Below are 12,058 nucleotides of genomic sequence, written 5' to 3'. Positions count from 1 at the left end.
GTGGCTGCAATGATGGGCTCAAGTATAGCAGGGATTGTGGGGCTGGTGCAGGATCGGGCAGTGTTTCGTTCTGCTGTGCATGGGGTCGCTATGAGTCGGAAGCGACTCGACGGCACTTAACAACAACAACAACATAGTATTATATGACAACTCTGTATTTTCAGATGTGGATACAAAACCAAAACCTTTTCATGGAGGAAAACAAGCTAATACCCAATTCTCCATTTATATATATTTGATGTTTTCTTTACTATTAAGAAACTTAGTTCTTTTAACATTTATATAGTTTCTCCCATTCTATTACTGTCAAAATACATTTGAGATCATAATTTTTTCTTCTTTAAATTGCTTGGTGTCTGTGTTAACTCTTGTAGCCTACATATAGATAAAGGCTAAAACATAAAGAATGTAGGTTTTGCTGGTTGTTTAATAAGTAGCTCCTTTTCATAGAACCACAGAATTTTAAAGCAGGAAGGAATCTTAGCACTTTTAGGAATTCAAATTCCTCATTTTAAAGAAGAGGGGAAAATGGGGGGAGGAGAGCTTGTGACTTACTAAAGTTCATAAAGCTTATTAGAGATGCTTTTAGTCCCAGAACTCAAATGTCCTCACTTTAGCCTAGTGCTGTTGTTACTACAACATCCTTTTTCTCCTGATGACATAATAGTGTAGCTTGGACAAATGTCTTCTAAAGACTGGCAGTGGCAAAACCTGACCAGTATTCTAGTTTAACTCTTCTATTACATTAAATTTCAAAATAGGTATTCTTAAAGAGTGACTAGTGAAACCATATTTGGTACTTCAGGTTTGTCACAGATGTACAACATTGAAAGCATACATATTTTATCTGAAAAACTTTGTTTAGAAAAAGTATTAAACACCTTAAAACCAGGAAAAAATTTTGAAGAGAGAAGCACAAGTTTCTATATAATAGTTGAAGCAGAATTATTTTTGGCACATAAATAAAAGTCCAAAGAAACAGTCAAGACATAAGGGAAATTATTTACTTAACTGACCTTCCATGGGTTGTGGCTGGTAACATCCCTTTGGTGGTCTGGGCCCTGTTTCCTAGCACTTTTCTAATACTATTGGTTTCTGAATGGCAATAGGTTGATATGGGTTGAAAAGAGATGGCACTGAACTATATCAGAGTCTGGTAGCATAGTGCCTAAAGCACTTGACTGCTAACCAGAAGGCTGGCAGTTCAAACCCACCAGCCACTCCTCAGAAGGAAGGCTGAGCAATCTATTTCCGTAGTGGTAACTGCCTCAGAAACCCAAGGAGGGGTCGCTATGAGTTGGGTCCGACTTGATGGTAAATAACAACAACAGTTCAAAATGCAAGGAAAAAAAAAACTAGAGAAGGAGCAAATTTCCCAAACACAGGGCTGAGTAGGCCTGGGGAGTTTGCAGCTATTGTTAATCTTTACAGGCACTATACTGAAATAGCTGCCAGCTATACAATTATTTGTATATAGGAATACCTATCCAATAGCCTCTCTAAAAGGAAAGGCATATTTGGATGAATGTTTTAAAACTTGTCTAAATTCTCTAAACAGAAAAGATAGCTTCCTTTTTATAAGCAATAGAAATTATAATGAACATGTAATCATTCCACAACTCAACTGTCAGTTTGTCATACATATTTGATGGCTTGTGTGTTTCTGTGAGCCTGGAGGCTATGCCATGGTGATATTCTGAAATATCCATGGGTCACCCATGGTGGACAGGTTTCAATGGAGCTCCCAGACTAAAACAGACTGGGAAGAAGGACAGGGCCATCCACATCTGAAAAAACTGGCCAGTGACAACCTTATGAATAGCAATGAAACACTGTCTGATATATTAATGGAAATCTTTATGAATAGCCTTGAAACACTGTCTGATCTAGTGCCAGAAGATGAGCATCAGGTTGGAAGGCATTCAAAATACGACTAGAGAAGAGCTACTGCCTCAAAGTAGAATTGACCTTAATGATGTGGATGGAGTAAAGCTGTGAGGACCTCCATATGCTGATGGAGCTTGACTCAGGTCTTTAGTATGGATTACACCTCAACAAAGGAAAACAAAAATCCTCACAAATGGACCAATAAGCAACATCACAATAAATGAAGAAAAAACTGAAGTTGTCAGAGATTTCATTTTACTTGGATCCCAGTCAACACTCATGGAAGCAGCAGTTAAGAAATCAAACTGGGCACTGGGCAAATCTGCTGCACACAAGCTCTTTGAAGTGGTAAGAAGCAAAGATATCTCTTTGAAGACTAAGGTGTGCCCTGACCTAACCCATGGTATTTTCAGTTTCTTCATATGCATGTGAAAACTGGACAATGAAGAAAGAAGAATGAAGAAGAGTTGGTGCCTTTGAACTGTGGTGTTGGCAAAGAGTGCTGAAAATACCACGCACTGCCAGAAGAATGAAGAAATCAGTCCTGGAAGAAGTGCAGCCGGAATGCTCCTGGGAAAGGAGAATGGCCAGACTTCGTCTCATCTACTATGGTCATGTTGTCAAAAGAGACCATTCCCTGGAGGAGAATATCATACTTGGTAAAGAAGAGGGTCAGCGAAAAAGGGGAAGACACTCAATGAGATGGACTGACACAGTGGCTTCAACGCTGGGCTCAAGCACAGCAAAGACTGTGAGGATGTTCAGGAGTGGGCAGTGTTTCATTTTGTTGGACACAGGGTCGCTGTGAGTCAGAGCCAACTCAGCAGCAGTTAACGACGACACGTAATCGTTGCTCTTACCTGAAGAGAAGACACACATACTTTCTCTTTTTTCTATTTCAAAACGTGAAGCCTTCTCTTCCTGACTCGCTACTTCTTCATCTCGGCATTCCTGTAACTGCTTCATTTTTTCCATAAGGGCTTCTACCTCAAAGAAGGAATCACTTACCTGAAGAGAAAATACAATTACATATGTCAGACACTGGATGAAATTTATCAATTTTCTTTTTCTGAAAATTTTTTTTCTGGAAAAATATAAAAGAGAAGAGAAACAGTAGAGGCAAAAGCATTTTGACAAATTTTACATTTACTGGATATCACTTTTTATATTTATACAACATTAAACATGAAAAAAAAAATTTAAAGACAGAAACTTCCCTATCAAAGCTGATTAAATCTTCTAAAAGATGAACTAAGATATCCACCTGTTTTTTTGGTGTGTGTGCAAAATGTAAGAAGAGGATGTGATCAGCACCAGGAAGTCTCAAGGACCTGTCACTAACTCAAGAGGGAAGAAGGAAATGTTCTCCGCTTCTTCTCATCTCACTTCTGTAGCCATTCAATACTAGCTAGCTTTGATGGGGCACATGCTGGTGGCTCTCAATTCTAAAGTCACTGGAATTTAACCTCCTAGAGGGAGCTCTGGTAGCATAGTGGCTAAGACACTTGCCTGCTAACCAGAAGGCTGGCGGTTCAAACCCACCAGCCACTCCTCGGAAGGAAGGTTGGGCAATCCTACTTCCGTAGTGATACTGCCTCGGAAACCAAGGAGGGGTCGCTATGAGTCGGGGCCAACTCGACGGCACATAACAACAACAACAGAGGGTCTTATAATTGTGTCTATCCCTTAGCATTACCCTGTTGTTGTTATTGGCCCTCAAGTCGGACCGACTGATAGCGACCCCTCCTTGAGTTTCCAAGGCGGTATCACTACGAAAGTAGATTGCCCAACCCTCCTTCCGAGGAGTGGCTGGTGGGTTTGAACTGCCAGCCTTCTGGTTAGCAGTCAACTGCCTTAGGCACAACACTACCAGAGTTCCCTAGCATTACACTAGTGCTGGCCATTTGGAGGCAGCCAATAAATACTTGCTGAATGAGTAGGTATGGGCCTAATTGCTCTATGAACTCAACTGGGTGGATTTTCTAAGAAGCCAAATGAAGAAACAACATAACATCAATTATTCTTATGATGATCCTGTAACATATAATAGATACTTACTGAAACATTTCCTGCTGAATTGACCTGCATCTCATCCACATTATGATTGCCATTTGTAATGTCACAGATGCAGTAGTTACTAACAGAAGGAGGTCTGAACGTGTGGCCACCATCACAATGAATTTCTGGACTGATTCCACAGCCAAAGGTAAATGAGGCAAGAGAATGATAGTGTGTGAGTAGAACTACTGCATGGACCAGTTCTGCAAGGGACCAACTGTGCTCTTCAGCTTTTAAAAGTCCCTTAAGGGGGTGGAAAAAAAAAAAAAAAGAAAGAAACAACTGAGAACATCTTTTTATACTAGGCTGTGGTATTGGTGAAAATATAAAACTCAGTATTTAATCAACAGGATTAGTCATTACACAAAACTAGTGTAAAATTACAACACTAGAACACGTAGAACACAGAATATGCTAGTTTAATTCTTATGAATATATATCCATGCAGAGAGTTTACCATAATCTATGATGACAAATTAATCATTATTTTGATTTTGTGAAATACTGATTAAAACCAAAAAAACCAAACTCACTACTGTCAAGTTGGATCAGAACCACAGCTACCACTCCTTGGGTTTCCGTGGTGGCATCACGACGGAAGTAGATTGCCCAATATTCCTTCCGAAGAGTGGCTGGTAGGTTTGAACCACCAGCCTTACAATAAGTATGTTTTACTTAAAATGCTTTCATTTAGAAAGCATCTGTATTTTAGATGCTGAGTTAAGAATGTTACTGTATTCTTAATCTAAAATCCCAAACTAAATGTAACAAATTTATGTTTACATTAGAAGCCACTATGTGAAGTATGTCCATTTTTGTTTATTACCAGGCCTCCTTAAGGAATTAGTGATTTGAACAACTTTGTAGCTGTTGGATGTTGCTGGCCAGGCCCCCAACTCCTCACAACCTCCTGCATAATGGAACTAAACACTGCTGGTCCTGTGCCATCCCATGATTGGTTGTGGATGTGGTACATAGGGGTTTTTTTAGACATTTAGCACAATGTGTTAACATTTTCCCTTTTCTGTATTATATTGTTTTTTAGGTAAAAGTTTACAGAGTGAATTATGTTCCCACTTAACAATTTTATACCAATTGTTCTGTGATGTTGTTATAATATACACAGTATGTCAGCATTCTCATTTCCATTCTGTTTCCATTGATCTAGCTTCTCTTCCCCTCCTTGCCTTCTCATTTTTTGCTTTTGGGTAAATATTGACTGTTTGTTCTCATATAGTTAACTGTTTAAGGGACAAATCACTCACAGGCGATATTGTTTATTCTATAATCCAATCTGTTGTTTGGCTAAAAGGTGATTTCCAGGAGTGGTCAGTTCTAGGTGAAAAGGGTATCTTAGGGCGATAGTCTCAAGGGTTCCTCCAAATCTCGATCAGTCCAGTTACTCTGGTCTTTTTTATGAATTTGAGTTTTGTTCTATGTTTTTCTCCCATTCTAACCAGGACCTTCTATTGTGTTCTGGTCAGTACAACTGGTAGTGGTACCAGGCATTATACAGATGTAGTCTCAGGTTAGAAGAGGCTGTGGTTCACATGGGCTATTAGTCCTAGAGACTAGTTTCTTCCCTGAGTCTTTGGGCTCTTTCATTCTCTTTTACTTCAGACACGTACAGACCAATACCTGTATTTTAGTTGGCCGCTCACAAGCTTTTAAGATCCCAGATGCTACTCACCAAGATAAGGTGTAGAGCATTAACTTTATGAACTGTGTTATGTCAACTGACTAGAAAATCCCATGAGACTATGGTCCTAAGCAGTTACCTAGTTATGTCTGGAGATGTCTAGGAAGTCTCCCGTAACTGTGCCCCCCATGCGCTTTACTGTATCTATATATGCAGCACACACAAACAAGAATTTACATACACCTGTAGAAACATCTATACCTACATGTGACACACTCACATATGTCTTCCTAGAGACATATATATGTACTGTAAAATTGAATGTGTTATATAGCATTTACCAAAGTCTCTTTTTACTGTGTACTTCTTAGTGTCTTCATTTAAATGGTCAAGTTGTATGGACTTTGCCTTTATTTGGTGTCTTTCCCATTACCAAAAATAACAAGTGCCTACTAGAAAGTGATTCCTCCTCCAGTAACCACCAAATGACATTTCTTTATATGTGTGTATCTATTCCTAACTTGTTATAACAGTTATTAAGACTATACAGTATTTGTCCTTTTGTGATTGACTCATTTCACACAGTATAATGTCCTCCAGATTCATCCATGTTATGTTTTGTGGACTCCTTTACTATTCTTTATACTTGTGTAGTATTCTACTATATGAATGTACCATAATTTATCCATTCATCTGTTGATGGATTCTTAGGTTGTTTCCATCTTTTTGCTATTGTGAATAATGCTACAATGAACATTTGTGTGCATATGTCTATTTGTGTCACTACTCTTGTATCTCTTGGATATATAACTGGGAGTGAGGTTGTTAGATCATAAAGTATTTCTAGCTTTTTGAGGAAGTCCCATACAGTTTTTCATAGTGGTAGTACCATTTTACAGTCTCACCAGCAGTGTATAAGAGTTCCAATCTCCCCATAGCCTCACTAGCATTTGTTTTCTGTTTTTGATCAGTGCTAGTTTTATAGGGGTGAGATGGTATCTCACTGTAGTTTTGATTTGCATCTCTCTAATAGCTAATGATCATGAGCATTTTTTTTCATGTATCTCTTGGCTGTAAGAATATCCTCTTTGGTGAAGTGTCAGTTTGTGTCCTTTGCCCATTTGTTTTTAATTTTGTTGTTAAGTTGTTGAAGTTTTCTATATATTTTAGCGATTAGACCCTTGATGGATAGGGTGCTGCCAGCCTGTAGGTAAAGACTTTTGATAAGCATAAATATTTCATTTTTAGGAGGTCTCAGTCATCTAAATTATCTTCTGTTGTTCATGCATTACTACACTGAAAATCAGGTCCCCTAGTTTTGTTCCTGTAGTATCTTCCAGGAACTTTATCATTTCAGCTTTAACATTCAGGTCTTGGATCCATTTTGAGTTAGTTTTTGTGCTCAGTGTGAGATATGGATCCTGTTTCAGTTTTCTGCAAATGGTTTACCAGTTCTGCCATCACCATTTGTTAAAGAAACTGTTTCTTTCCCACTGAATGGGTTCTCAATTGTTCCATTGGTCTGTATGCCTGTTACTGAACCAGTACCGAGTTGTTTTGCTTACCGTGGATGTACAGTAAGTTTTGTGCCTAAGGGATTTGACTGCTAACCAGAAAGCTGGAGGTTCAAACCCACCAACCATTCCTTGGAGGGAAGGTTGGAGAATCTACTTCCGCAGTAATACCACCTCGGAAACCCAAGGAGGGATCGCTATGAGTTGGATCCAACTCCACGGCAGTGGGTTGGGTTTGGTTTTTGGTTTATAGTTAAGTTTTGAGATTGAGAAGGGTGAAGCCTCCAACTTTTTCTTCTTCAATACTGCTTTAGCTATTTGTGATCTGTTTCCTTTCCAAATAAAATTGGACATTAATTTTTTTCTTTCATTAAGGACACTGTTGGGATTTGGATCAGGATTGCATTTTATCTATAGATCACTTTTGGTAGTACTGACATTTTACAATGTTAAGTTTTCCAACCCATCAGAATGGATTGCTTTTCCATCTTTGTAGATCTCTTTATGTTTCTTGAACTAATATTTTAGGGTTGTTTTTTTTTTTTGTATAAATTGTATTCATCTCTGCTTAAATTTACTCCTATGTATTTTATCCTTTTAGAGGCTATTATAAATGGTTCTGATTTCTTGATTTCCCTTCCGGAGCCCTCCTTGTTGGTGTAAAGAAACCCAATTGATTTTTGTCTGTTGATCTTATACCCTGCCACTTCGTTGACTTCTTCTATTAGTTACATTAACCTTTTTTTGTGTAGTCTCTGGGATGTTCTATGTATGTTGTTGTTAGGTGCCAATGAGTTTGCTCTGACTCACAGTGACCCCACGCACAACAGAATAAAACACCGTCCAGTCCTGTGCCAGCCTCACAATGCTTGCTATTCCTGAGCCCACGGTTGTAGCCACTGTGTCAATCCATCACGTTGAGGGCCTTCCCCTTTTTTGCTGACCCTCCACTTTACCAAGCATGATATCCTTCTCCAAGCATGGTCCCTCTGACAACATGACCAAGGTAGGTCAGACAAAGTCTGGCCATTCTTGCTTCTAAGGAACATTCCTGCTGCACTTCTTCCAGGACAGATTTGTTAGTTCTTCTGGCAGTCTATGGGACTTTCAGTATTCTTTGCCAGCACCACAACTCAAAAGCATCAACTCTTCTTCATTCTTCCTTACTTGTCCAGCTTTCACATGTGTATGAGGTGAATGAAAACACCATGGCTTGGGTTAGGCACCTTAGTCTTCAAAGAGACATCAGTGCTTTTCAGCACTTTAAAAGACTTCTGCAGCACATTTGCCCAGTGCAACACATCACCTGATTTCCTGACTGCTGCTTCCTTTGATGGTGACTGTGGAACTAAATAATAGGAAATCTTTGACTACATGAGTTGGAGACGACTTGACAGCACATAACAACAACAACATCTTTTCTTCATTTATCTTAATGGTAATTATTGGTCCAGTTGTGAAGATTTTTGTTTTCTTTATGTTGAGGTGTAATCCATACTGATGACTGTAGTCTTTAATCTTCATCAGTGCTTCAAGTCATCATCATCCATTTCAGCAAGCAAGATTGTGTCATCCATGTATCGCAGGTTGTTAATAAGTCTTTCTCCAAACCCGCTGCTGTATTCTTCATATAGTCCAGCTTCTCGAATTATTTTCTCAGCACAGACTGAATAAGTATGGTGAAAGGATACAACCCTGACACACTCCCTTCCTGATTTTAAACCATGCAATATCCCCTTGTTCTGTTCAAATGACAGCCTCTTGACAATTAAGTGTTCTGGAATTCCCATTATACTCAATGTTATCCATAACTGTTATGATCCAAACAATCGAATGTTTTTGCATAGTCAATAAAAGACAAGTAGACTTCTTTCTGGTATTCTTTGCCTTGAGCCAAGATCCATGTGACATCAGCAATGATATCACTTGTTCCATGTCCTCTTCTGAATCCAGCTTGCATTTCTGGAAGTTCTCTGTCAATATACTGCTGCAACCCTTTTTGAATTATCTTCAGTAAAATTTCCATGCGTGTGATATTAATGATAAACCAAAAAAAAACCAAACTCAAAGCCATGAAGTTGATTCCGACTCACAGCGACCCCTTCCTGGGTTTCCAAGGCAGTATCTCTACAGAAGTAGATTGCCCAATCTTCCTTCCAAGGAGTGGCTGGTTTGAACTGCCAGCTTTCTGGTTAGCAGTCAAATGCCCTAGGCACTACACCACCAGAGCTCCTGATACTAATGCATTGTTCAATAATTTCCACGTTCTGTGGGATCACCTTTCTTTGGAATGGGTACAAATATGGATCTCTTCCAGTCAGTTGGCCAGGTAGCCGTCTTCCAAATTATTTGGGATAGACAAGTAAGTGCTTCCAGTGCAGCATGTTTGTTGAACATCTCAGTAGGCATTCCGTCAATTCCTGGAGGCTTGTTTTTTGCCAGTTCCTTCAGTGCAGCTTCGACTTCTTCCTTCAATACCACTGGTTCTTATCATATGCCACCTCTTCAAAAGAATGAATATCGACCAATTCTTTTTGGTACAGTGAATCTGTGTATTTCGTCCATCTTTTTTTGATGTCTCCTGCACCATTCAATATTTTGCCCATCCAAAAACCAAAACCAAACTCACTGCCCTTGAGTCGATTTGACTCATAGCGACCCCTCCTTGGGTTTCCGAGGCAGTATCACTATGGAAATAGATTGCCTAATCTTCCTTCTGAGGAGTGGCTGGTGGGTATGAACGACCAGCCTTCTGGTTAGCAGTCAAATGCCTTAGGAACTATGCCACCAGAGCTCCCATTTTGCCCATAGAATCTTTCAATATTGCAACTCAAGGCTTGAATTTTTTCTTCAGTTCTTTCAGCTTGGGAAATGCTGAGTGTGTTCTTCCCTTTTGGTTTTCTAACTCCAGGTCTTGGCACATTTCACTACAATAACTGACTTTGTCTTCTTGAGCAGCTCTTTGAAATCTTCGGTTGAGCTCTTTTATCTTCTCATTTCTTGCATTTTCTTTAGCTACTCTCCATTCAAGAGCAAGTTTCAGAGTCTCTTCTGACATCCATTTTGATCTTTTTTTTCCTTTCCTGTCTTTTTAATGACCTTTTGTTTTCTTCATGAATGATATTCTTGATGCCATCCCAAAGTTCCTCTGCTTTTCGGTCCCTGGTGTTCAATGTGTCAAATCTATTCTTCAGATGGTCTCTACATTCAGGTGGGATATAATCAAGGTCTTATTTTGGCTTTTGTGGACTTGTTTTTAACTGTCTTCAGCTTCAACTTGAACTTGCATATGAGCAATTGATGGTCTGTTTCACAGTAAGCTCCTGGCCTTCTTTTGGCTGAAGAGACTGAGCTTCTCCCCTGCTTCTGTGCCAGATGTAGTCAATCTGATTCCTGTGTATTCCATCTAGCAAAGTCCACATGTACAGCTCCATTTATGTTGTTGGAAAAAGGTATTTGAAATGAGTAAGTCATCGATCTTGCAAAATTCTATCATGCAATCTCCAGCATCATTTCTATACCCAAGGCCATATTTTCCAACTACTGATGATTCTTATCTATTTCCAACTTTTGCATCCCAGTCACCAGTAATAACCAACACATCTTGATTGCATGTTTGGTCAATTTCAGACTGCAGAAGTTGGTAAAAATGTTCAATTTCCTTATCTTTGGCTTTGGTGGTTGGTGCGTAAAATTGGATAACAGTAGTATTAACTGGTCTTCCTTATAGGTGTATGGATATTATCCTACCACTGACAGCATTGTACTTCAGGATAGATCTTGAAATGTTCATTATGACAATGAATGCCATGCCATTCCTCTTCAATTTGTCATATCTGGCATAGTAGATCATATGATTATCTGATTCAAAATGGCCAAAACCAGTCCATTTCAGCTCATTAATGCCTAGTATATCAATCTTTATGCATTCCATTTCATTTTTGACTACTTACCATTTTCCTAGATTCATACTTCATACATTCCATGTTCCAATTATTAATGGATGTTTGCAGCTGTTTCTTCCCATTTTGAGTCATGCCACATCAGCAAATAGAGGTCCTGAAAGCTTTACTCCATCTTCATCATTAAAGTCGACTCTACTTAGAGGAAGCAGCTGTTCCACTGTTGTATTTTGAGTGCCTTCTGACCTGAGAGGCTCATCTTCTGGCACTATATCGGACAATGTTTCAGGGCTATTCATAATACTTTCTAGTAATATATTAGACAGTGTTTCACTGCTATTCATAAGGCTTTTACTGGCCAATTCTTTGAGAAGTAGATGGCCCCTTCCTTCTTCTGAGTCTGTCTTAGTTTGGAAGCTCCACTGAAACCTGTCCACCATGCGTGACCCTGCTGGTTTTTGAAATAACTGTGGCATAGCCTCCAGCCTCATAGCAACATGCAAGACATCACAGTATGACAAACTGAGAAATTTATGTATAGGATCATGTTACCTGCAAATAAGGATAGTTTTGTTTTCCCTTCCAATCTAGTTACCTTCTATCCCCTTTCTTGCCTTATTACTCTAGGTAGGAATTCCAGAATAATATTTAGTAAGAATTGTGATAAAGCATATCTTTGTCTTATTTCCATTCTTAAGGGGAATGCTCTCAATCTTACACCATTGAGAATAATGTTGACTCTTGGTTTTGCATATATGCCCTTGAGTATGTTAAGAATTTCCCTTCTATTCCTATTTTGCTGAGAGTTTTTATCAGGAAAGGATGTTGGATTTTATCGAATGCCTTTTCTGCATCGAGATGATTATATGACTCTTCCTTGGTTTTATTTATATGGTAATTATATTGATTGATTTTCTGATGCTGAACCATTCTTGTATCCTGGGTATGAATTCCCCTTGATCATTATTATTTGATATGCCGTTGAATTCTGTTGGCTAGAATTTTGTTTTGGCATCTATATTCATAAGTATTGGTCTATAATTTTTTTTTTTTTTTTT

The 12,058-nt window shown here is 38.9% G+C and overlaps 1 protein-coding gene across 1 annotated transcript in view; it reads right to left on the bottom strand.

The window, feature by feature from the left end:
- The window catches only part of SESN1 (sestrin 1), a 37,668-nt gene that overhangs the window by 9,375 nt on the left and 16,235 nt on the right, over nucleotides 1-12,058 (bottom strand). Inside the window, exons 5-6 of the mRNA XM_007940818.2 lie at nucleotides 3,946-4,188; nucleotides 2,748-2,895 (exon numbers count right to left, since the gene is read on the bottom strand). Of these exons, the coding sequence (XP_007939009.1) occupies nucleotides 2,748-2,895; nucleotides 3,946-4,188 (391 nt within the window). The remainder of the gene's footprint in view (nucleotides 1-2,747; nucleotides 2,896-3,945; nucleotides 4,189-12,058) is intronic.

Source organism: Orycteropus afer, unplaced genomic scaffold (genome assembly GCF_000298275.1).
Source record: "Orycteropus afer afer isolate SDZICR_OR568_19922 unplaced genomic scaffold, OryAfe1.0 scaffold00072, whole genome shotgun sequence".
In the NCBI taxonomy this organism is placed as follows: domain Eukaryota; kingdom Metazoa; phylum Chordata; class Mammalia; order Tubulidentata; family Orycteropodidae; genus Orycteropus; species Orycteropus afer.
Note: the sequence above shows the minus strand (reverse complement) of the source record. Positions and strands in the feature narration are given on the sequence as shown.